The sequence below is a fragment of the Botryllus schlosseri genome, chromosome 12 (assembly GCF_051294905.1).
Source record: "Botryllus schlosseri isolate E-star chromosome 12, Bs_hap1, whole genome shotgun sequence".
Classification (NCBI taxonomy): domain Eukaryota; kingdom Metazoa; phylum Chordata; class Ascidiacea; order Stolidobranchia; family Styelidae; genus Botryllus; species Botryllus schlosseri.
In genome coordinates this window covers 21091460-21116002 of record NC_137247.1, presented here as the reverse complement: position 1 = coordinate 21116002, position 24543 = coordinate 21091460, and the positions used below count along the sequence as shown (strand labels likewise).

At 40.3% G+C, this 24543-nt stretch overlaps 3 protein-coding genes across 6 annotated transcripts in view; 2 read left to right on the top strand and 1 right to left on the bottom strand.

Annotated features, from left to right (window-relative positions):
- Window positions 1-21025, top strand: part of LOC145451667 (uncharacterized) — a 60562-nt gene extending 39537 nt beyond the window's left edge. Inside the window, exons 1-5 of one of the 3 annotated variants that reach the window (XM_080329884.1) lie at window positions 14662-15383; window positions 15792-15883; window positions 17252-17317; window positions 17595-17839; window positions 20776-21025. In XM_080329884.1, the coding sequence (XP_080186010.1) occupies window positions 15793-15883; window positions 17252-17317; window positions 17595-17839; window positions 20776-20967 (594 nt within the window). In that variant the 5' untranslated portion in view covers window positions 14662-15383; window position 15792 and the 3' untranslated portion in view covers window positions 20968-21025. Of the gene's footprint in view, window positions 1-14661; window positions 15384-15791; window positions 15884-17251; window positions 17318-17594; window positions 17840-20775 lie in introns of those variants that run through there. The other 2 variants (XM_080329886.1, XM_080329885.1) reach the window with 2 other exon arrangements.
- LOC145451664 (uncharacterized) overlaps window positions 1-24543 on the top strand; it is a 196839-nt gene that overhangs the window by 80131 nt on the left and 92165 nt on the right. The window lies entirely within an intron of this gene.
- LOC145451659 (uncharacterized) lies at window positions 52-11124 on the bottom strand. Of its 2 annotated transcripts, none has more exons than XM_080329873.1 (4): window positions 10668-11124; window positions 7662-7728; window positions 1382-1491; window positions 52-364 (listed from the first exon to the last, which is right to left on the bottom strand). In XM_080329873.1, the coding sequence occupies exons 1-4, from the start codon at window positions 10917-10919 to the stop codon at window positions 110-112; spliced, it is 684 nt and encodes a 227-aa protein (XP_080185999.1). In that variant the 5' UTR covers window positions 10920-11124; the 3' UTR covers window positions 52-109. The 2 variants fall into 2 exon arrangements, with proteins under 2 accessions (XP_080185999.1, XP_080185998.1); XM_080329872.1 differs by having other exon boundaries at window positions 7581-7728; window positions 10668-11097.

Sequence of the window (24543 nt, the reverse complement as noted above, 5' to 3'; positions counted from 1 at the left end):
TACCATATCAATGTCGCAAAGCTTACACGGGCGCCTGGCACTATGCTAATGTCGCATATCGTAACAAGCTTTATTATATAAGACAAATTGTCCACAAAATATTACGAAATTAGCCAGTCATACGTATTTTATTCAACAGGTGGACACAGCAAGCGCTGGCAATCGCCGAAATCACGACCACGCCAACGTACAATTCTCTCTTCATTTTGCTGAATCCTTCCAAGTCCCAGACCGATCCGACCAATCCGCCTTTCTTGTTTTCATGCGGGAAGACTTGATCCGGCATCGGTTTTCCCAAGAACTCGCATAGAGGCTTCCAACCGTCTCGAAAATCAAACTGGAGAAGCCTTTCGTCATCACAGCGCTGAATGTTAGTTAACAGAAATTACAGCTCTTCTATATAGACTTCTAGAGCAGCAACGATTTAAGATATCAACTGAATTGTTTGATCTATGATTCATGCAGCTCCTCAAGTCATACAATTTGTAACTAGCGAGTACATTTCTTGGCTTACAGTCCACCCGTTACAGTAAACAGAGCAGTTCCTAGGTAGCGGACATTTTGTATCTGGGCACATAATGTGCTAGAAGCCTGGGTCACGTTAACATCAATCTTGAGTTCTGAGACTGTGTCTGAACTCTGCTACCGTATGGTGGTTGTGAAACCGCTACAGTTTTGTGTATCTCTCTCAGGGTTGTAATGACTTGAGTCATGACTCGACTCGAGTCCGACTCGAGTCACGATTTTCTGATGACTCGACTTGACTCGAGTCATTTATTCAAAATACGGAAATGACTCGACTCGACTCGAGTCAATCTGTATATTGACTCGACTTGGACTCGAGTCATTGCGCATGACTCGAACCAAGTCATTGACTCGAGACTCACACGGCCAAGACCGACATTTCATTGTAATTCCTATTGTAATAACTATTGGGATTTCGTCTGTTGGTACTGGTACTTGACAATGCGACCATAAACTGCTAAAAGTGAGGAAAATTGGTATATTATATATGCGAACCATTCGATATCACCAAACAGAGTTAGAAAAAGTGGGTTTACCAAGACTTCAACTGGAAACTGAGCAGTCAACACAATGACTTGGACTCGGACTCGAGTCATAATACCATGACTCGGACTCGGCACTCTGCTCGCTTACTTGGACTCGGACTTGACTCGGTGGTGAATTGAAATGACTCGACTTGACTCGAGTCAAAACTATAAAAGTGAGATTGACTTGTGACTTGTGACTTGTGACTTGTGACTTGTGACTAGTGACTTGTGACTCGGACTTGGTTACAACCCTGATCTCTCTTTTCCGAAATGCACCGAAAGCTTTAAAAACGGCAAAACCTCCATATAATACGGACATAACCACTTACAGATACTACGGAGGCGATGTGCTCCCGGTATCTTCTTCTTAAGATCTCATCGTTCGGAAGATAATGCCAACGAAATATTCCTTGGGGTGGACATGCATATAAAACGCGATCTAAATTGAGGAATGGTACCGAGTTGTAGCGAATTTTGAATACCACCAAGAATGTCACAAACAACAAACAACAAGAGCACACTCTAGAGGAGAGGTTCCCAAACTGGGCGCCACAGACACACGTGAAAGGTATTGATTTTTCACAATTTTCCAATATATCGCATTGGGAACCAGACATGGGGTAATCACGATTAGTAATCGTAATCGATTACGACGATTACAGCATGTTCAAGTAATTGTAATCGCAATCGATTACATTCGAAAAAATTCTAAAGTAATCGTAATCGTAATCGACTACTTTCCATATCTAATCGATTTCTTGGTGAAAGAACGATTACTTTTTATTTGTACAAGGACTATGACATAAACTGAAGATTCGTGAACAAGGAAGAGATATTATACCACGTTAGTGATGGCACAAACGTATGATTTTCAAACGCCACTGCTCATTATTACGTCAAAAGTATTAGCCTAGCTCGTCATTGCGTATGAGGTATCCACATTCCACATGTAGTAAAAGATATTCGATGTACATGTACATTGTAGCGTGATTGTAAGAACACCCGCTATGCTGTATAGCAGGTTATCGATACACTCCAGACGCCACTGCCTCGCTGGAGGATAATAATCACCACTCTTTCTAGTTTCAAACAGTAACTTATGTATTGACGTTAGGTTATGCTTAATTACGCTTGGGATTACTAATCGACGGCTACCGTAGGTTAGTCATCTATAGCAGTGCTCTTCAACCGGGGTTGTCGTACACCCTAGGGTGTACCAGAATTTCCAAAGGGTGTACCACTCGGATGGGGTGTACAGGGCTGTACCAGATCCGAGTAACAATGAGCCGATGGCTAGCTATCACAAAGGCAGGTTTATAGGTCAGTACAGGTTGACGCACAGGTTAATAAGCAATATGGTACAATGTTATCTCAAGTGTAATACTGTACACCGCTTGATTGTGATGTCATAAGCAAATATTTCTTCTATTCATTTAGCCGTCGGCAATAGACCAATGGTTCCGTTTGGTGTTGGAAAGTATGCAGTTAACAAACATGTGTTCAGCTAGTCATTTGCATTTTAGTGATTTTTGAGGAAACCGCCACGATTGCTCAGACTTTTTGAATCTGTACTTCCTACTTGACGGTAACAAATACCGCAATGCACATAAATGAAATGACGTAGCCAGCCAGGGTCGAAACAGCTTCCATGTTGAAATCGAAACCCTTTTGTTTTAAAATGCCGATTGTATGTCCAATCTTTCGCCATACATTTGCAATTTAGTATTTTGTTATTAGTGATCTAAATTAGCGACAATAGACTGTGTATAGCGGCATACGATCTGAGGTTACTGACATCTCTTGCAGCCCATGTGCTACTATCGGCTGTGTTGGGTGTTGGGAAGGCCTGATACGCAGTAGGCTGGTGCGCCTGCTATCATCGCTGATCTGAATTACCGCTTCTGCCGCAGTAGCTTTACATACTCTCTCCCCGATACTGTTACATTTAGGTTGATTATCGTTCGTAATGTCATGCTGTTTTTGATCTGACACGAAATAAATTCCAATTTGCGTGGCGGGCTGCCTAACTGGCTGCGAATAGACCAGGGGTCACCAACCTTTTTGCAACCGAGGGCTACTTTTGCGTAATGATTGAAGCGGCGGGCTACTATTTACTCCCATCGTTTACCCGCACCACACTGAATTTCCGCTTTGATATTCATAGCACTGGGCAGGACTGGACATCATGTTATCTGTTTCTATAGCAGTCAGTGGGAAGCCTGGCATTGTATGATATCAGTTAGTGCGTTGTACACTGGTATTTAACTTGACACTGCTAAGTTAGTGTTCGAGATGTGCAATAATTAGGCGTGTTTTGTGTTTGTTTTTGATGAAGTTCGTGTCCGAAAAGGCTGATTCACAACAATAAGTCGAACAATAGACGCTTGCAACCTTCATAGTTGCTGTGCATACACCACTGTAGTTTTCCGTATCAACAAGGCACCGAACGTTTTCTGCACAGTGAGGTGGGGGTCATTTTGCAGTGTTACAATTTCAATCTCCTAATGTTCAGCATCCAAAAATGACAAGATTTCATAATACCGGACAGCAGCAACGATTACAGAAAGTTAGAAACATGGTATATTAAACTGCGTTTAGTGTAACAGAAACAAGCTGTGCCAAAAGATGCAATACGTAATGGGTATACAGTTACTAAAAATCTGCTAGTACTTCACGGCTATCTGAGTCCGAATAGTAATATTGGTTACTACTTTGGCATTGTCCTGGTCGTCGAGCTATCGTAACGGAACCCCCCACCATTTCAAGAAGACCGTGGACGGCATTCCGTCATGTCACCTGTATAGGCAATGCGCCGTTGAATTTCTGGTGATTCCATCACATACATCTATATTACTAATTGTAATTGAAGATATTTTCAAGTGTTTATCCTCATGTTAGTGTGTTTTAAGCAAGAATAGCTGAATCAAACAATCTATATATCTAAAAGCTCACTGGTAACAATCTGACGAATATTGGTAAATGCTGCTACTCCACCTATTTTTAGAATGGGCTCGCGGGCTACTCATCTAGTCCTCGCGGGCTTCCTGGTGCCCGCGGGCACCGGGTTGGTGACCCCTGGAATAGACTCTGTGACCAAATACTATTTTATTCAAATCCAAATTTTTTGACGGCAATTACTCCGCTTCTACTGGTCGGAATTGAACCAAATTTGAAGAACATAGTTTTTATAGACAATCTAATACTTTCATGGGGTGAACTGAAAAATTTTCCGTTATTTATTTTTGTATAATAAATAGAAACTTTCTTCTCCCGTAGCAAGGCGGCTACTAGTTGGAATTAAACCAAATTTGGTGTGTAGGTTTAAGTTAGATAACCTAACAATTTTATCAAGTAGCCAGTACGATTTGAGAAAAATAGTCATTTTTGAAGACCCCTAATGAACAGGGGTATACGAGTTTTGAGCAAGCGTTTAAAGGGTGTACCACGTCGCAAAAGGTTGAAGAGCACTGATCTATAGTCAAACGCAGTTTGACCGTTGCTGGTTGGCGAGTAGTAGGCCTATGTACGTACGTAAAAGCACCCAACAAAGATTTGAAATTTTGTACTCGTCAAATGAAACATTACGATTTCAACAACAAAGCATTAAATCAACAGCTGCTGATATATATCATAACAGAGCCGTTCCTTGCCGTTTCTCGTAATGACTTTCGTGAGATGCACACACAAATTGTCATGTCTTCGTTACTTTGTGGGTGCGCCGGGTGACATTCGATTTCTGGGGCTGAGATTGGAATGAAAGAACTATTCGTCACATAGCGGAATTCATAGCGAACGAGAAAGCAGATCTCCTAGCGAAAACGGAAGCCGACTCGCCTGCTCTACAAGACGACGAGCCAAGCCTGACTTCGAAGGAAATCATTAAAATCATACGAACACATGTATATGAAGAGTGGAACTCGAGATTTACAGGGTCCGAAACTGCAGAACATTTCAAAAAGTTTGTTCCCGATGTTTATTCAGCTGTTAGTCTCTTTGAAATGCCGAAGAAAAGCCAGTCAATTTTATTCCGCCTACAAACCGGGCATTGTGGATTAAGAGCACATCTCAACAGAATTGGTTTGTCGGATTCTCCAAATTGCGAGTGGTGTAATGAACTTGAAGACGAATCACACTACGTAATGTACTGTCGAAAGTACCGTCGCCAAAGGAAAGCGCTAATTAACAAATGCTCGCACCTCAAAGTACCAATGAAATTGGAAGTACTACTGACAGACGTACGTCTCTTCAAGGATGTAATAGATTTCACTCTATCAACGAATGCAGTCATCTAATGCATGAACACTGAACAGTTATCACGAAAATGGCGAACAAAACCATTGAGTTAAAATCGCAAATCAAATCATACTCAACAACAACAACTATTCGTCACGCCCACCCAGCGCGACTATTTACATAGGATACATATCTAACGTTCCGACCAAGGTACATATGTCTGCATATGTCCTTAGGTGTGTTATGGCGCGGTAATGACCGGCACAGAAATGCCTTTCGCTATAAATCATGCATTTTTCTTGAGGGGAGAGGTTTGCATTTCAAGATCAAGCTATCTAGAGACATTAAATCGCGATGCTCGAATACAATTTCGAAGTTAATATAATCTCTTGAAAACACTCTATAATTCATGTTGATTTATGATATACTTTTGACTCCCCTTCGAGCTCGCTTCCCACCCCATTCGGGAGTTTGGGGTGCGACAGTTACGAACCAGGCAAGAATGCAAATCGTTGGGTGCGATAAATCGTCCCCTATATAGCGGGGCAATGAGTACATTATGACGTAACAAGCAAATGACGTCTCATTTATAAAGAAAGTTGTTATCCCATTAGGCCTTTTCATCGCGATCCCTAATTCCTTATATTGTCTTTCAATATATCTTCTAATATTAGTTCTGAGAAGCAAAATTAATGTAATCGTGAGTAATCGTGATTACTTTTCCAATGTAATCGTAATCGTAATCGACTACTTCCTGATTTTGCTGTAATCGTAATCGTAATCGTAATCGCGTGATTCAGAAATAATCGTAATCGCAATCGATTACATTCATGAAGTAATCACCCCATGTCTGTTGGGAACCAGACTAGGATAACTATAGAATACTTTCAGCAATTCCAAATTATAATATATTTATAATTATAGTTACACTGTTGTTCAAAAATTGGAGCAGGATTAGAATTAGAACAACACATATTTTTCAAATTAGAATATAATTGGAATTATAACTACATAGTTTTCACCGAATTAGATTAGAATTAAAATTACTGACTTCGCAAAGATTTAGACATTGAATGAAGTTTAGTACATATTAAATCAGACTTCATTCTCATTAGCATGAAAATAGAAAATGTCTGTTCAGCAAGATTGGCTTCTTTCGTATACTATACAGTCCTCAAGAAGCATTATCTGGAAAACTAGTAATTAGACTAGAATTAAAATTAGATCATAGAAACATATCACAATTAATTACTCCAATTAGACAATTATATAGTTGTCAAAGTCAGTGTACAATTACTTTCTACAACCAAGTATTCTCCCTACCGTTGGAAGTCTTGGCATTTATTTTTCAAATGAAATGTAATATGAATGTCACAATGACAGGTTTACTAGGATCTCCAACATGCAACTGCCTGCCGAGTTAAAGTATTTTCCGTGAGCATGCCATTAAAATTTACGAGCAAGCCGCGATCTAGGATAAAAGAGAGCTCGTCATTCCTTGAAAAGCTTTGGCGCGTTCCGCGCTAGATTTTCTTGAGTGTCCACAATTTTCCAAGTCTGTACCAATCATAAATCCTACTCTTGTCGTGGGAATCATTGTTGATCCCTGACATTGCGTTCAGTGATATGAAAGGATAAGCTGATCTGATCTAAGCACCGTGTTGCCCACATTGGTTTATCGGATTTTTAAAGTTTTGAATTTTATACATTTTTTGCGGTTGCGGTAAGTTCCGTATTATGCACTTTGAGCCAACAGGCTTTTTAATTCATTTTAATCATTGGCCTATTTTGAAATCTACAAAGTTTGCAATTCCATTGAATGCCGCGAGTGTTGATAAGTTTTCAACTGAAATGTGAACAAAGTGTGTTTGGTAGCCTATGATTTGGAGTAGGGGTTCCTAACCTATTTTACATAGTGGCCCCTTTTGAAAACTTTGAAAACTCAATGTCCATCCAATTATTCTCAAACATTCGGAAAAATAGTAAAAACCGTCATTTTAATTAAGAAACAGGCGCGTATAATTATAGTGAAGTAGAAATAGATATTATAAATTTAAAAAATATAATTCAACAAATTGTTTCGTGACCCTTGAAAAAGGCTCATGGCCCCATAGCGGGCCATGGCTTACAGGTTGGGAGCCCCTACTTTACAGGATCATGAAAATATTGTTATAATATTTCATTTATTACACTTCGGTCTTTTACTATTTAAGTCATCCGATACAACAGGAAAATTTGACATCGTTGAAAATGTAAATGACTCCTTTTCCTCTTTTTTTTATCCCATTCACTCACCGATTCTACGTAAATGATCTCTTGTCTTTCGTCCAGTAGGGGTCAAATTGAAGCAAAGTCTGAACATCCACGAAGACGTACCTCGACGTACTTGTTCCCGAAAGCTTTTGAGCCATGCATATTCGTCATTTCTCGTTGTGAGAATCACCTGAATACGAGCAAGCGTATTTGTATATTAACAGATTTACGAAAACGAAGTATAGGGCATAAAAAAGCTATGCATGTCGCACCCCACCACTGGATCAACTTCATGAGGTTTCAGCATTTCAGATACGGTATAACATAGCGCCTAATGCAGTGTTTCTCAACCTATTTGTTTTTCGGAGCCCTTGTGGACCGTCACGGACCCCCACGGACCCCCCCAAATTTTCGTTCAAAATTAACTCAATTATCGTGCAACCGTCAACTGTCTTGTGCAAATAGTAAACGTAGACTAGTGATGAACAGCCACAAAATGACTTTTCTTGAAAATAACGGCAAACTTCTATAGACTTTTATTATTTCGAAGGGAATTTTCCAGTTGTATTTATTGTCTTGAAAATTCACGTCTTCGATTTGATATGAATGAGTGCCGAAAATCAATTTCCACAAAGATATATTGGTGGCGAACGTAATATTAACGCGTAACGCTTCCGACGACAACTTTTGGTGTGAGTTTTTAATGAACATATCACGTCCAACCTATAGTCTTTTCTATCTATATTTCTATCTCGTATTGAAGATATGTAGTGGTTATATCACAGGAAAAAATGGATTTCGTGACGAGGTTTCAATTCCTTCATTGGGACAGATTCGGGGGAAAAATTCAGGAATTTCTATTCCGAACGACTGTTTACTAATTTGCCGAGACTGACAACTCCAAATCCAAAATGTTTTGCGAACATTTCGAAGACACCCTGTTTGACCTTGCTATCTCCAACATTTCATTCTTCCGCAAACCCCAACAGAACAGCGCTAAACACCAATATGTTTTCATCAGCAGACTATTGGCAATTTGACAATTAAAATGAGTTTGCACAGTCGGATATTTCCTCCCAGATAACCATTTCAATGACGTGAGTCTTAAAGTATTATCTATTATGAAGCGAAACAGGCTCATGCTTTTCCTAATTAAAAAATAAAATAAAAATTTGGTTGTCAATCATTTTACAGAAAATTCGAGGCTTCGCGGACCCCCTGAAAATGCTTCACGGACTCCCAGGAGTCCGCGGCTCCGGGTTAAGAACCACTGGCCTAATGAGCTGTAATCGTATGGTAATTTCCACGTCACATTTATGGGAATCATAACCTACATTGATAATGTAGCAATAACAAATGTGCGACACTCTTGTCGGACAATATTTATCCAGCACATATCACATTTCTGGTTTAGGAACTTCAAATTCACTTTAAAACTACTCCAAAAACCTGAGGCTACTCATCAAACCTCGCTATCACAACACCTGCAAAAGCTACCATGCGGTGGAAGATCAGCTTATATTTCAAATTACCTAAACATGATGATAAAAGATGACCCGTTGATGATTCGTGACTAAAAGTTGTGATTTTGACTTATCGACTTAGCCGATGGGTACTCTCCACAGCTGCAACACCAATAGATACTTTGGTGATCGGACATTTATATTAGAATGCTTTAATTAGTATATTCAAGTCGTTTTTGATCTGGTTCGATATTCGAACGCCGATTCATTTGACTCTGGCAATGACATGATCAATAGCCTACTTACAAAGAGTGCCCGAAACCCGGATTCGGCTACACCGCTCAGATGTTCTGATATCCATCAATCCTTTTTACATTCTATAATATTCTATCTATGGTTAAGGCACGTCAAATGTCTGCTAGCTGCAACATTCTAACACGAAAGCTTTTACGCTGTCATGATGTCTTTGCCCTCCCGCATTGTGTCTATAACTCATTATTTCGACAAATTATGCCAAGTACAACAGCAATTTGTTCAAACATTCGAAAATATGACTTTTTTCGTGGCAAGCGTGAATATTTCAATGCTAAATCATATTTTCACGATGTGTATGAAATGCAATTCTGCAAGGTCAGTCAAATAAGGCCTACTCTGAGACACATATAATATCCCTATTTGATGCTGCGGACCGCAGCGTCATCAAAATCTAGGAAATTAGCCCCGAAGCACATTTGATTTGAAACGCCGGCTCTAAGCTGTGTGCGTGCGCAAATACGCACTGCTGACACGCACTAGCAAAAACATCCGATCTTAAATGTAAATATACTAAACGCATAATAATTCATCCAGCGCTATTTTTCAATGTAAGTCAGTGAGTGACTGTTGACTATCTGTTCCCGCCATGCGATTCTCATAAGTATTCACGCAGCTAATCAACATCATTAGACCCATTTGATCTGATTTGATATTTCGGAAGTACGCTTAGTAAAGCATTTTGAAATACTGAAACTGATTTCAGTTACATATTGTTGTTGTTGTTCAAAGTAAGCTATTCCCCTGTGCCCAATATCACTATTCCTCATTAGTTGATGCGACTTCGGCAATTGTAATATCATTCCATGGAGGAAGAATTTGCTGATATGAATGGGCATATTACCTTGACGTGCAAAGGCCCACCACTGCCAAGATCGAGACGCTTAGAAAACGACTTCGTGCTCCCCAAAGGACCAAGCTTTACGAGGAGATAGTTTTCCAGCAAGTATACAGTGTCTAGCTAACCCCGATAGCGATTCTTTAGTCCAAAAGTGGCGAATCTGCGGCAGTAGAGGAAGTTATGCGGCCGTCGACACTTAATTCGGTTAGGATGTGTTGGCGGTCGTCAATATGCAAATGGGATTTTAGAATTGACTTCCTAATTAATGAGAGGTATAAATTATTCTTCAAATTTTCTTCGTGCTAGGCTCGGTTAAATGCCAGTTAATTTTCGATTTCAATATAGTAGTGTCCTTTGTAGTCTGAGCCCCACAGTACAGATAAGAACAGTAGAGTAAAATGATGCAGCCCATAAAGAAATGCAATTTTGTAATTGTGATCTCCTCATCACGAAGCAAATTTGTTTCTGTTAGGCCTACGTTTACGCGAATACAATATAGTTACATAGTCACACCTTTGCGTCCGGAAAAGCCGTGGCTATCTCTTCCCAGAAGTAGAACGCGGGGGCACCACACACGGCATCAACATCTCTGTACATTTTGTAAAATTGCTCACTGGAACTTCCGTAAAGAAGGATCTTTTCCCATTCATCTCGGTCTCGAAAGGCATGCTGATCGAAATCGGCGACAGTGTATCCCAGAATTTCCAAACATTTGTGCAAAGTCTTTGTTCCACATTTTGACATGCTAGCTACTATCACCTTCATGCTTCCACACTCAGTTAGAAAGAAGTAAGAAATGGCTCTACCGGATGAGTTGGTATTGTGAAGTGCGTTTCGGTATTAAAATACCAACTAAAATGTTTTGTTTGAATGTATTTTCTTGTAATACTCAAGGGAAATGGAGGTCATACAGGAAGTTAGAATTGGCATCTGACTACGTCCTTTCCTTCATCGATCCACTGTAAATGAAGCTGACTGTTCCAATTTAATATATTATAATTTCATACCTAACCACCGGTTTGAGACTCGGGGATTGTTCACGGATAAATAATTAAACGACTACAAATAACAGATTCGAGAGATGGGGAATTCTAACATAAAACGTTAAGCCTAATACTCATGATATAGAGATTCGGGCCTCAACCTATCTTTGCATGCGGGCCCTTTTTTGCCCGTCTAGGTAGGCCTCTGAAGATCCGTTCAAGAATCAGTTCAAAGTTGGATCAATTATCTTGCAACAGTTATCGGTCTTTGCAATTATTAGCAGTAGACTAGTGCAAACTGCAAAATTTGAATTTTGTACTTGCAAAGCGAAATTACCCAATTGGATTTTTGCAGCTTTCATGCCGGTATCAAGTATTAAAATACGTGGTCGTGTTTTGGAAATCAGCGACTTCGATTTGAATGATAACCTGTAACGCTCCCGACAACGCCTTCAGGCATGATCGCCACACGAGGCATATACCAAAATTATGAATCAGATGATCATGTTACGTCCAGTCGTTTCTTTGTCATCTGTTAGCTCATTTTTATGTTCTTTGTAGTGGTAATGTCCATAACGGGAGAAGCTGACTTTTTCGGAAAGATTTCAATACTTTAGATTAGAACATATTAGGAAAATATATCAGTAATCCGGTTTCAGTCGACTGTGAATAATAACTCTAATGTAATGACACTGACGGCTTCAAACGAGGAAGTTTTACAATAAGTGCTGAGTTACTCTGGTTAACCATTTTCAAGTATTAAGTAGTTTGTGTCCCTTTTATGGTCATAACACCTGAGAGAAATAGCCTACGAATCACACTATGGAACCTTGATTCGCAGATTGCACATATTTGTAGTGTCATAGTCCTTTTATATAATAGCCTAGCGAATACTTATGGAGTATAGTGGGTAGGATTTAGCCAAATCTGGCGTGGATATTAGCAGGACAGCCCGCCTGACGATTTCATTCGGTCCGCAAAGCGATTCTGAAAAATGGCTGTATTATCCAGCACGTTTCTGACAAATGTTGAAATTTTTAGTACGAAATTCTTTCATCAAATAATTCCCCAAGTATGCTCATAGGCCACATTATAACCATCCGACAATGGTGTTACGGTTTCGCTGTAATGAGCATCAGCAACAAGTTGCTTCCATTGACATCTAATTCCTAAAAGGGAAAGAGCGTGCACATTGAGCTCTGAGTTTTATGAAGAAATCATCCTAAACGTAGTTCTTCACAGAAATGAAAACCCCAGTTACAGAGATATATAGAACTCTATATATGCCTGCCCAGCTAGAAATCGGTATATGTGGGCTACAGGGAGTACATAATTGTTATACAAAACATATTTAATATATATGTGCATGGTCGTACTTCATTTTTACTTTTATGACAATACGGCTCCCAGACTCCAGAAAAAAAAAATAACGAATCGCGATCTAATAATAATGAACCAAGTAGCCCGCGTTCTAAAAATGGATCCAATTTCAGCACTTACCAGTGGGATTTTATATATATATATATTGGTTGATTTAGCTATTCTTGTTTAAATCCCACGGACATGTAACTTAGAAATGACAATACATATATACACTTAAAATGATTATATCTAATATCCTCGCAATTACAATTAGTAATATACCAACATGTAATCGAATCACAAGATATCGAAGACTGAGGATACGGCGCGCTGCCTATGCATGCGACATGATGGAATGCCGTCTACGGTCTTCTTGAAATGGCGGGACCGGGGGTAGCTCGGCATTACTATTCGGTAGCAGATAGCCGCGAAGCAGGGTTGCAATGACTCGAGTCACGATTTTCTGATGACTCGACTTTACTCGAGTCATTTTCTCAAAATACGGAAATGACTCGAATCGATTCGAGTAAATCTGTGTATTGACTCGACTTGAACTCGAGTCCTTGCACATGACTCGAACCAAGTCATATGACTCGAGACTCAGACGGCCAAGGCCAACGTTTCAGTGTAATTCCAAAGAATAGTAAAGTGACCACACTATTGGGATTTCGTCTATTGGTACTGGTACTTGAAAATGCGACCAGAAAGTGCTAAAAGTGATACAAATTAGTATACCATACACGCGAACCATTCGATATCGTCAAACAGAGTTATAGAAAGTGGGTTTAACAAGACTTTAACTGGAAACTTAGCATTCTACACAATGACTTGGACTCGGACTCGAGTCATGATTCCATGATTCGGACTCGGCCCTCTGCTCATTGACTTGGACTCGGACTTGACTTGGTGGTGAATTGAAAATGATTTGAATTGACTTCAGTCAAAACTACAAAAGTGACATTGACTTGTGACTCGGGGCCTTGTGACCAGTGTTGGGATCAAGTCACTACCTTCGAGTCACGAGTCATTTCGAGTCATTGCACATTTTGACTCGAGCCAAGTCAAGTCACTCGATTTTTGGAGGTGACTCGAGTCAAGTCGAGTCAAATCAAGTCAAGTCACGAGTCAAGTCACAATTCAAGTCAAGTTGCCTTTTCGAAGTATGAGGCATGATAACGTCATTGCATTTTGCTAGCTGTCTGAAATACAGATTGAGTGGTCATTGATTTTGAACCGATGAACGAATATAAAGTTAAATATACATGCAAGAAGGCGCTGTATCGCTCACATATACGTAGAACTGCTAAACCTCAGTTAAAAGTTACCAGCCAAGATAGAGAGTAGATACGAATTGATAAGATGCAATACATTACGCATTTACAAATCGATATGATACAATTCGAGCCTGCGCCAATGGTTGAGGACTATATAAACTATATTCGAATTCAGTTTCAATAAAACAAGAAGTTTGGTTAAGGTAAAACAGAGAACAGAAATTACTTTACTATACTAGTTTACGACAACGTAAGCTGTAAGCTTCGATCACTTCGTTTGCGGTCAATGTATTTGTGAGAGAAAAATGGAGGCTCAGTAAAAGGCACGTTCATTAATTGATTGGTCGCTCTCACGGGTTACACCAGCGTTTCGCGAACAATCCGAACATATGCAAGATGCAGTGATTTTGATCGACACCTATTACTTGATGACTTGAAATTGACTCGTGAATTTTGCTCCGAGTCACGAGTCAATCCCCATTTCTGATAGGCCGAGTCAAGTCAAGTTAAGTCATTTTAGCAAAGTGACTCGAGTCAAGTCAAGTCATACGAAAAAGGTGACTCGAGTCAGACTCGAGTCGAGTCATGACTCGAGTCATCCCAACACTGCTTGTGACTTGGTTACAACCCTGCTGTGACCATGGACAGTATTGAACATGATCCGTACTATGGCCGACTTAAAGCTTGCACGGAGCAGATTTTCAGTATGTGTTCGCGCGTATGTCGAGTTACCGCAGATTTAGGAAGTCATATGTTGCTATATTTCCTAAAATACAATCGGTATTACATCCCAATTGAACATTTGACGTATATTATATATGTATGCGTCATCAACGGCGTTAGGTATGTTGATATAGGCCTAATTCACTATACCATGTTTCAGTCACCGATGTTGAAAGTGTTTGTGTCGATGCTATGTTGTAGAAGAGTGATGCTGTTGTTCCGCTGCACAGGGTCAGATTACGATGATATTAGTGGCACTAGATCAGGGGTGTCAAACACGCGGCGCGCCCCCCTTTGGGGGCGTGAAATCATCTGAAGGGGCGCGAAGTCACCCACGATATCATTTTGTGCGGCCCACGTCGGCATCTTGTGATTTTGATGTATTCGACGACATTTAAAGGTCACATATCTTTCTTAGATTTGATAACTCACAATTAGCTCTAAAACTACTCCAAAATCTACAACTACTCATCAAACTTCACTGTCACATCACTTACAAAAGTTATCATGCGGTGGAAGATCATGATGAAATCGTGAATCTGTACCGTTCTACCTGCTGTTCATGTTCCGACAACGAGTGACGTATCGTACTAACCCGAGAGGATTCGGATTAAATCCATTCCGAGAAACCAGATCACGTTCAAAATGAGTCATCCGCACTTATACTGAGAGACTAATAGTCGTCCATCAAAGACCCGGAATATTGCAAAGGATAGTGTAGTAAACCCCGTACATGCTCAACAGATTAACAATGTCTCAAGTAATAAGACACTCATCTTTTTCAGCATTGAATACAGGACCGAGAAGTTGCAGTACAATGTAAATCCGCCACACGCTTCCACGCATTGCAGTCGATTTGTGACTTGCTAACATATTGGATTACTCAAGTAAAACGCTTGGTTATAAACGCATTATACGCGATGTTCTCCTTCTGTTATCAAGTTATAAATATTGGTATACCAGAAACAGGCTAATATGGAGTGGGTGTAGGCTACTCCTTTCAGGTATGATATGATCACATTGATATCAGACTTGCGACGCCAGCGGGTTTACATTTCGCTGTGATCGAGAACTACATTTATCGTATCGGGTTATTGATATATACGCGCCTGTGAAAATTATTTTATACCGGCTTGGTTAGGTAAAGGGTATATGGTTATGTCTGGGTAAACTACAGTAAGAATCAGCAATTCAATTTTGTTACTTACCAAGAATAGTTCTATCGTGAATATAGTGAAAGTTTCCTACAATCTGTAAGGCACACAAAATTAAAATCCTTCTTTGTGTTGCTACAGAATGAAAATGTTGGTTAGACTGCTCCTCGTGATGTCAGGTGCGATCCTTCTGTTTAGTACTGATGTATTGTGTAATCAGGAGGCGAATCTGGGTAAGACTATCTTACATCGTTCTGACTGCTCGGAGATTCTGACTGCTCTCGTGCATTGTTACCAACGACATCGGTTAATAATTATATCAAATCTAATGAATTAAATTGACAGCAGTTCCAATTCGATGATAAAGTGATTTCCAATCAACGTTTGAGGATGATAAGGAATATAGGCTTTTAGGATTCGATTTGAAGTATTTCAAATTTTAGCGAAACCAACTGACATTTGAGGCCCATGTGACGTAAGACATATGTGGGCTTGAAAAAGGTGACTTAAATCAGATATTGACGTGGGTTTCACATCATTGCGTATCAAGTTTGCTATTGTATTTACCCATATGGTATTATTATATGCAGCCTATAAACCCCGATAAGGATCGATCAAAACGAATTTCTAGAGTGATAGCTTTCCGGGTGGTATGCGAATAGTTTTTGCTCTACCCTCAGGTTTACCTAGCCTATACGATTTATTGTATTTTGTATCAGGAAAAATAATCTAGTATTCCACATGAGACCGCGATCCGGAATCTAAACTAATATTGATGGCGTCGAGTGAGATGTCGAAATTCAGCAGCAATAATTACAATCGAATTCGTTTGATACTTGTAATATTGGTTTCCGTGTCGAGTTACCAGACTCATTTGCCCTTCATCACAATCACGTTGCTTGTAACTTACTTTTGTGACGACGGATGTTAATGTTAATGAAAATTGCGCTCTGTAACGCACTTCGCAGATCTCTCATTTCCCGCAAGTTTCGTAAAACTGTCCATGGACTTTGATATTAATATGTACATTCGAGCGACTGCGACGTCAATGTCAGTGACGCATCGAGTATAAGAGATGCCTTATGATATGCCACCAGTAATCGGTTGAGATGAACGACTACTATATAAGATCGCTTTTATAGTAATGACGAAGCGTTTTCCAAAATTGTAAGCCCAATCATCATTTACCAGGAGTATCCGGAACATTTTTTATTTATTTTCGAGCATATCTGCATTGCTGAACAAATTTTGAAGACACCATGTTGACTGGCAGATAAAGCTAAAATACATATATAGTTTACCACTGGGTTCTCCCAAGCTGTGTATGGTTACGAACCCAGTATAAGTTCTAGGCATCAATTTTAGATGGAACCAGCAACGAACGATATCATGCGTATAGCATATCCACATAAAATAAAGCTTTTTACGTGTGCAATATTATTTCAAATATCGGTCTAGCGATTCGTTTATATTTCAAATATGTCTTCACGGTAAAGAGTTTCTCAATACTAAGTTCAGTCCAGATATAAACTCAATGACTTTGAATCACAGCAATCTATACCTATGCGTTCATGATGTATATCCTATGTGTGATATTTCAGAACATGGAAATGTGACATCCGACATCGAAGCAATGCTAAGCGATGTGTTGCGAATGGCACAGCGAAGTGAGTAACTAACTATCGTGACCTTCTGTTGGTAAAGCTCTTGATTGAAACACCTCAACGATCATCTCAATTCAATTATATTCTCAATTTGCAATCTTACTCATACCGTTTTTTCATATTATTGCATGGTAAAAAATCCTCTCTCTACAATGAAAGCCGACTGTTGAAAAACGATGAAATGAACACGGACTTGATTTAGGGGTTTTCACTGTTATGCTCCTTCGAGCTGATATTGATCTAATGATCAATCAGTAATACGCTCATTTTATCCTTCTAGTCGGCGCCTGCAAAAGGCGTGGCGGAATTCCGTACAAAACCAAATGCTACACCATTCCGTATCTGTCATATACTGAACCCATCGGCCTGAGAGACGCTAATTGGCGATGCCTAACACGTGGATCGAAGCGAGCCGAAATCCACAACCAAGATGAACAAAATGTGCTGGAAGAGTATCTCAGATCAAAAATGCCGAAGTCACGCACATCTACAAGCGCCTGGGTTGGAATGAAATTCAAATACGATGTGGGTATAGTTTATTAAATCTTATTTGTTGGATAAATCTTCTCATTTCGAATCATCGCATGTCGCACAAAGCAGGGCTTTGGAGCTGCCGTAAATTTAAACTGCTCCAGCTCCGGCTCCGGCTCCGGAGCTTTCTTCCATCATACGTTAGCTCCGGCTCCGGCTCCGGAGCCGCATTATTACCACTGCTCCGGCTCCAGCTTCGGCTCTGAAATTATCGAATGGGCCTGTCTATATCAGGGGTGGCCAACCCTCGGGCCGAATGTGGCCCGCGAAAGGGTTTTGAGTGGCCCACGAGGTAATTTTCTATTATATTATCGAAAATGAATTGCTCAGATTGTGAACTTGCAATGCCAACCAAAGATTACAAGTCTGGTTGCGACACTTGGGATGTTGATGAATAAAATATCAGTTCCGACGCATTGGCAGGTCCAGGGTCCAGTCAAATTTTCAGTAAATCGTGTTCATTACAATAAACTAAAATAGTAGTGAAGTTTTTCTTCACGCTTCGCGTGTTAAATTGTCACACGATTTCTTGCTTGGCAGCCTACCCCCTACTAAAAATGAAAAAAACGCCTAATTTACACCCGATTGAGTCTAACTGTATTCGCAATTACGGGAGAAAGTCTTTTCGCGTTTGCGCTCTCATAAAGATCGTCGACGGTGAAATGTAGGGACAAAATGAATGTCGCATATTATCGGAGACCTTCGATATCGATGTAGGTTGGCCCTTCCTGGTCTATATAGATTACTAATCTACCCATAGGTTAGTTATCTATGGCAGCACCGTAACTGCCGCACCCCAAACCCCAAATTGGGGGGGGGGCGAGCTCGAAGGGGGCCCGAAATTATTTCGTGAATTAGCATAAATCATAGAGTATTTTCGAGTTTTTCGCGAATTCAAGTAGCCATTTATTTATATTATTGGGTATTGGGCAATTACCGCGCCACAACCCACCAAGAAATACAATCAAGTTTTAGGCCATATAACATGCGACTCCAAGAAGTGTGCCAGAACGATCGGCAGCAAAAAAAGCTTGGCCGAAAAGGTCTATGCCCTTATGCAGACCGAAGACTTCGTTATATATACAAAATACATATAGGTTTAATTGTCCATAGGCGCCTAAATGACTGGCACCGAATGTTCCTGTCTTTGCAATCTGAACCTCACAAGACAAATACCATCCCGCTGGGAAAAATTTTATGCGAGTGAAGAAATACCAATTTGAAATTGTGTGCGTCTCTTAGTTTAGAAGCCTACGTTTGGACGATTCTATATTTTTTGATATAGCAGACTGGAAGTCACGAAATAACATCATGTAACGAAGTCATAGCAACGGGTCCGCCCGCCCGACGATGTTTAATCATTATTTACGGGCCCTACCGTTTTCAAGACACTTCACTCAGCTCTACCCGTAAATCTAATTACGTGAGTAGAGAGGACAATAAATTGATAGCATTATATATATGCAATCGCCGATCTGATTGACCGATTTTGTCATAAATTATCGATAATTTTCGCGCTTGGCGCTGGCTCCCAATACAGTACAGATAATTTCGTGACAAACGCGAACAACGTGATGGGGGGGGGGTCGTTTTATCACCCTATGGGAGCCCAAGACCCACGTTTGTTTGGGCCTGACCAGGTGCTGTTTCCTTCCTGCCAACGTGTATAACGCCCGAAGATATTTAATTATTATTGAGTGGTCAACCCTTTTCAAACACACCTCACTCAGCTCTACCGGCAAATCTGACTACGTGAGTAGAGAGAAGATCAAAATTGCTAACAATATATGCAATTCCCGATCATACTGAACGATGAAATCATGAATTCTAGAAATTTCCCGTGCTTGGCGCGCTTAGGCGACAAAAGCTGATTTACTAAAAAACATCCTATGAATAGATGAATAGCGGTAAAAGTATATCGCCGGAGGGGGGTCTGGGGGCGAAGCCCCCCAGAAGTTCAGTCTATAACCCTATGGGGGGGCCAAGACCAAATTTTTTTGGGGGGGGCTGACGAAGTGCTGTTACGGCCCTGATCTATAGTAATCTAGAGTCTGTCAGCCGTCAGTAACATCCGATGTAGCAACGTAGACATAGTTGCCACCGTGTCGGCTTGTGACGTCATAATCAATACTTGTCCATTGTCGATAACCTCATAGTTGCACTAGAACGCACACTATGCCATTGCTGCGCACAGCATTAAAATTCAGGCCTGCTGTTCAATTGTGATAAATCAGCAGATGTGGTTGTTGCATATATAATAGCATCTTATGAAATACGTCGGAGCCGGTGCTACTCCTCAAATAACGGGCTCCAGCTCCGGCTCCGGCTCCGGCTGAATTTTATGTAGAGCTCCGGCTCCTGCTCCAGCTCCGGTGAAAATGCACGGCTCCGGGGCTCCGGCTCCGGGCTCCAGCTCCGGCTCCAAAGCCCTGGCACAAAAACCGTTTGATGATAGGTATACCATACCAGATATTTGGATTATATCCTTTATCGAGCAATCGAATATGGCTATATCCTGATAAACGTTATCAAATATTGCTACCTGGCGCAAGCTCACACTCTTAGCGTAGGAATCTGGCGAATCGCGGTTTCATGTGTAGGAAATATCTATTCTAGAGCTTTAAAACAACGCTCTGGAAGTTGTACAATGACTATATGATGGATCAAATGATTGCGGGCGGGCTATCGCTCATTTTCAATGACAATTTACCCAAGTCCCAATTGCTTAAAATGCTACATCATTTTCATTAGGCCCGTATAGTTAACCGAGCCCGGGGGTACAGCGGTGTCCAATTCAGACCGATCTAAGGTTATGAGTGATTCTGATGTTTCAGGTATTCGATACGTATACTGATGATATAGTTCTTCCTCTGATGCAACATTACCATATTTATCAACCGACGGTAATTGTTAAAATTTATTTTTCTCAGAGCAGAAAGTTGCAGCTCCGTAACGGCTCTTTCGTCGATCCTGCAGATCTAACGTGGAAAGCTTACAACCCGCCCTACTGCTGTGGCGAGGAAGTAATTCTTGGTGTTTCAGCAAACAAGGACGGCCTGTGGGTCAGCTATAAATATTATCTGCCTGCCGTTATTTGTGAATCGAGCTTGAAGAACTACTAGAATTTAGATGGTTTTCATTTGTAGTTACGCATTCATTAAATAAAATATTGTACCGTAATTTCTTTCATCACTCAGGAAGACGGTGATGATCGATAACTCATCACACAGGGATCAGGCCAACATTGAACTGTATATCACATGAAAGCAGTTTTGTTGGGTTGGTACGCTGAGTTGCTGACCGACGAAATAGCGTTCTTTTTCTTTTTTTGTCTTCTCGGGGGATACTATATCCCTCAAAGAACTACTGAACCGAGAGACTTTACAGTTTCGACCGATGTATTACAACTAATGCAGAGCAGACTAATACGCGATCCGCTTAGACCAGTGGTTCTCAACCTTTTTGTCTTGGCTGACCCCTTTTGGCCGTCAGGGACCCCCGCGGACCCCTCAAGTTTTCGTTCAAATTTTGCTCGATTATCGCGCAACCGTGACATGACTTGTGCAAAATTTAGCTGTAGGATAGTGATCAACAGCAACATAATGACTTATCTTATATATTACGTCATACATTATGTAGAAATTGCATCGATTTTTATTATTTCAAAGTGAATTTTGCAGGTGGATTTATTGAAATAAAAGGTGGTGTCTTGAAGACCCGCGCGTTCGATTTGATATGAACGAGTGCTGAAAATCCATTTCCACAAAAAAGGTGGCGGCGAATGTAATATTCATTCGTAACGCTTCTGACGACACCTTAAGGCACCAAAATTGAGAAACAGATTTTTTATTGAACCATTTCTATCTAGCAGATCATATTCTTCAATAACACTGTGTTTGAATATTAATTTTCAAAGGACAAAGATGTTTCAACTGTTTTTAGATCAATTTTTGCGCTGAACTAAAAAATGCAACCAGTTTTTCTCAGGTCGAGTTTTCTCGTCATGACATATTCAATTATGCTATCTTTTGGTCATTATTTTATTGTACACTAAGAAACTAATTTTTGTCGTAGCCTAATTGGTCATGCATGGTGTCAATTTTTGCTAGATGGTATTGTTATTTGAATTCAATGTTTTTGTAATGATAGCCATTTTAAATAGGCCTACTACTAAAATATATTAACACAGTTGAATTAAAGCACTTATAACTAACCGAGAAATCATAATTTTGTTCAATAATAATCGTTGGGTTATATTTTTCACCTTAACATGTCACGCCTAATGTACAATGCGATAAGACACGATGCGATGTAATGAAAAGATTGGAGGATGTCGAACGACACTCAAGGACGCTCAACCGAACAGAAGAAGGTCGCAGTTAATATGTTACATTATGAATACAAATGAATTACGCTGACAATAAATGTCGCTTCAAAGATTGTCTTCCACGTTTGGAGTTATGTACGGATTTCTCTTTAAGCAACGACGGCAATCAGCAAACATGTTCACTTCCGTGTAACCTTGATACATTTCTACCATCTGGCGAAGGTCTTGGTGGAATCTCTATCCTTGTTCTTCGCTGTAATCAGCAACCACAGTTGAATGGAAAGTAATCCTAATGAGAACTCAGAAAGTGCATTTTCACAGGCATCAGGGCTCCAGGGGATTGGAAGCTTCAAGCAGCTCTTTGACCTGTGCTTCGTAATCAGGGCTTCTATGCTTTCCAGGGAAGTTTGAATTACTACTCGAAAACCTGTCCATGGTCTGTTTTCTACTGCACCCATGTGTGCAGTGAAACCTTCGTGTTTGATCAGTTCACAGATACGTGGCCTATCAAAGACTCCTCTGATCGTAGATTCACCTCAGAGATACCGGGAATTTTAATTTGTAAGAACTTGAAGGTTGGGCAATCTTTATCAAGTGCCCAGGTGTCGTTTTTTTATGAGACCAAGTTTAATGTGGAGAGGTGACAAAAGAATATTTGTGGATCAACTGAGTAAGCAGATTTGACATTTCAAAACCAGGTCTAAAGCTTGCTCTGTGTGGCCAGAGAATTTGTGTGTAGGGGTCATCATCAGCCCTCGAGTTCCACAGACACAAAAATGGATGTACAGTGTAACCCGCCTGTGACCCTGTGGAGAAGTATCGAAATCATATTATAGCCACCAAATATTTTCCATTTGTCTTGGCTATACTGAAGAGGTTTCAAAAGGAATTTCATGTCTTCATAGCATTCAGTGAGCTTCATTGAATGTCCAATTGTCCAACAGCAACCGAACTGTTATGTCATTATGTAGTAATACTGCCTTTAGAGGTGAGTCCAGAAACAATCGCCATTCTGTCGATCTGTAGACTATGTCCGAAGCTGATATTAATCCTGAAACAACTTTACAGCACTGTATACTATAGGGAATTGTCTTCTTCATAATTAAAATATTTTCTACACTTTTCATCAAAACTTCATTGCGAAATCCTTTTTATGACGTCACAACTCTCAATCGCATAACTCCGGAAATTGCAGTTTTCTAAAATTCAAATGCAATTTGCCAAAAAACTAAACCTGATTAAAGAAAACGGAAAGCGTCATAAAGTACACTAAGAACCGTCAATACTTTAGTAACCTCAAAATTAACGCAGCACAGTGTAATTGATACAAACATGATGCGAAGTAATTAATGATTTCCTAAAAAATCTTAGTGGCTGGCTAGTTGAAATGAGATGTTTTGATTTGAAAGACTTTCTTAGAAGTCTCGCCGCAATATGATTCCAGCCCAATGCTCTATGATTATCAAAGCGAAAATTCAGTCTGGTACGGGTAAACGGCGGGTGTAAATGGTAGCCCATCGCTTCAATCAGTATCCAAGAAGTAGCTCTTGGTTCCAAAAAGGTTGGTGACCCGTGACTAGTGGTTAGCGCCGTGAAAATTGAATCATGCATCCTTATTTCAAATCCAGCCAAGGTCACTGAACATGTCGATGTGGCATCAGGAGTGATATGGGCGTGGCAATTAGGAAGACATGGCGCAATCTGATTGACCGGCGCCAAATGTATTTACTCTCACTACTTATGTGGTACCCAAACCCATACTTCCCGAGTTTGACCACATGTATATTGACCATATAGCCATGTACGCATTCTGTACAAGTGGTAGCTCTTTCGATTTTCCCAGAACACACAGTTCCCCGGTTGCAATCTTCTTTGCAAAGAATTCAGGCGGCTCCACTCTTTTTTCACAAAACTGACATACTTTGCCGCAGCATCCGATACAAGCCGCGAATGACATACATATGATGTAGAACAGAGGTCTCAAACACGCGGCCCGCGGGCCGCAAGCGGCCCTCGAGACCATTTTGTGCGGCCCGCGACAGTATTTTGGATTTTGATGTATTCGACAATATTTAACTGCCAAATATCTTTTCTTTTATTTGAAAACTGGAAATTCGCCCCAAAACTACTCCAGAAGGTGAAACTACTCATCAAACTTCACTATTACATCACTTTCAAAAGTTACCTCGCAGTGGAAGAACAATGAATACTTCGGCGATTGGACATTTCTATCGCTATGGCACAGTAATCATTATATTCAAGTTGCTATAGATCTGTTCCAATATTCGAAGGTAAATCTAACGCTGATTTATTGTCAATTAGGTAATGACATGATCAACGGTCTTGTTATCAAGAGTATGCCCGAAACCCG

What these genes read in the sequence shown, in the direction of transcription:
- LOC145451659 (XM_080329872.1), bottom strand. Translation starts at nt 10,919, where the DNA reads ATGAAGGTGATAGTAGCTAGCATGTCAAAATGTGGAACAAAGACTTTG. An exon ending in AGATCATTTACGTAGAATCG is followed by an intron (nt 1,492 to 7,580) that starts GTGAGTGAATGG and finishes TCCTCAATTTAG; the next exon opens with ATCGCGTTTTATATGCATGT. An exon ending in ACATCGCCTCCGTAGTATCT is followed by an intron (nt 365 to 1,381) that starts GTAAGTGGTTAT and finishes ACTAACATTCAG; the next exon opens with CGCTGTGATGACGAAAGGCT.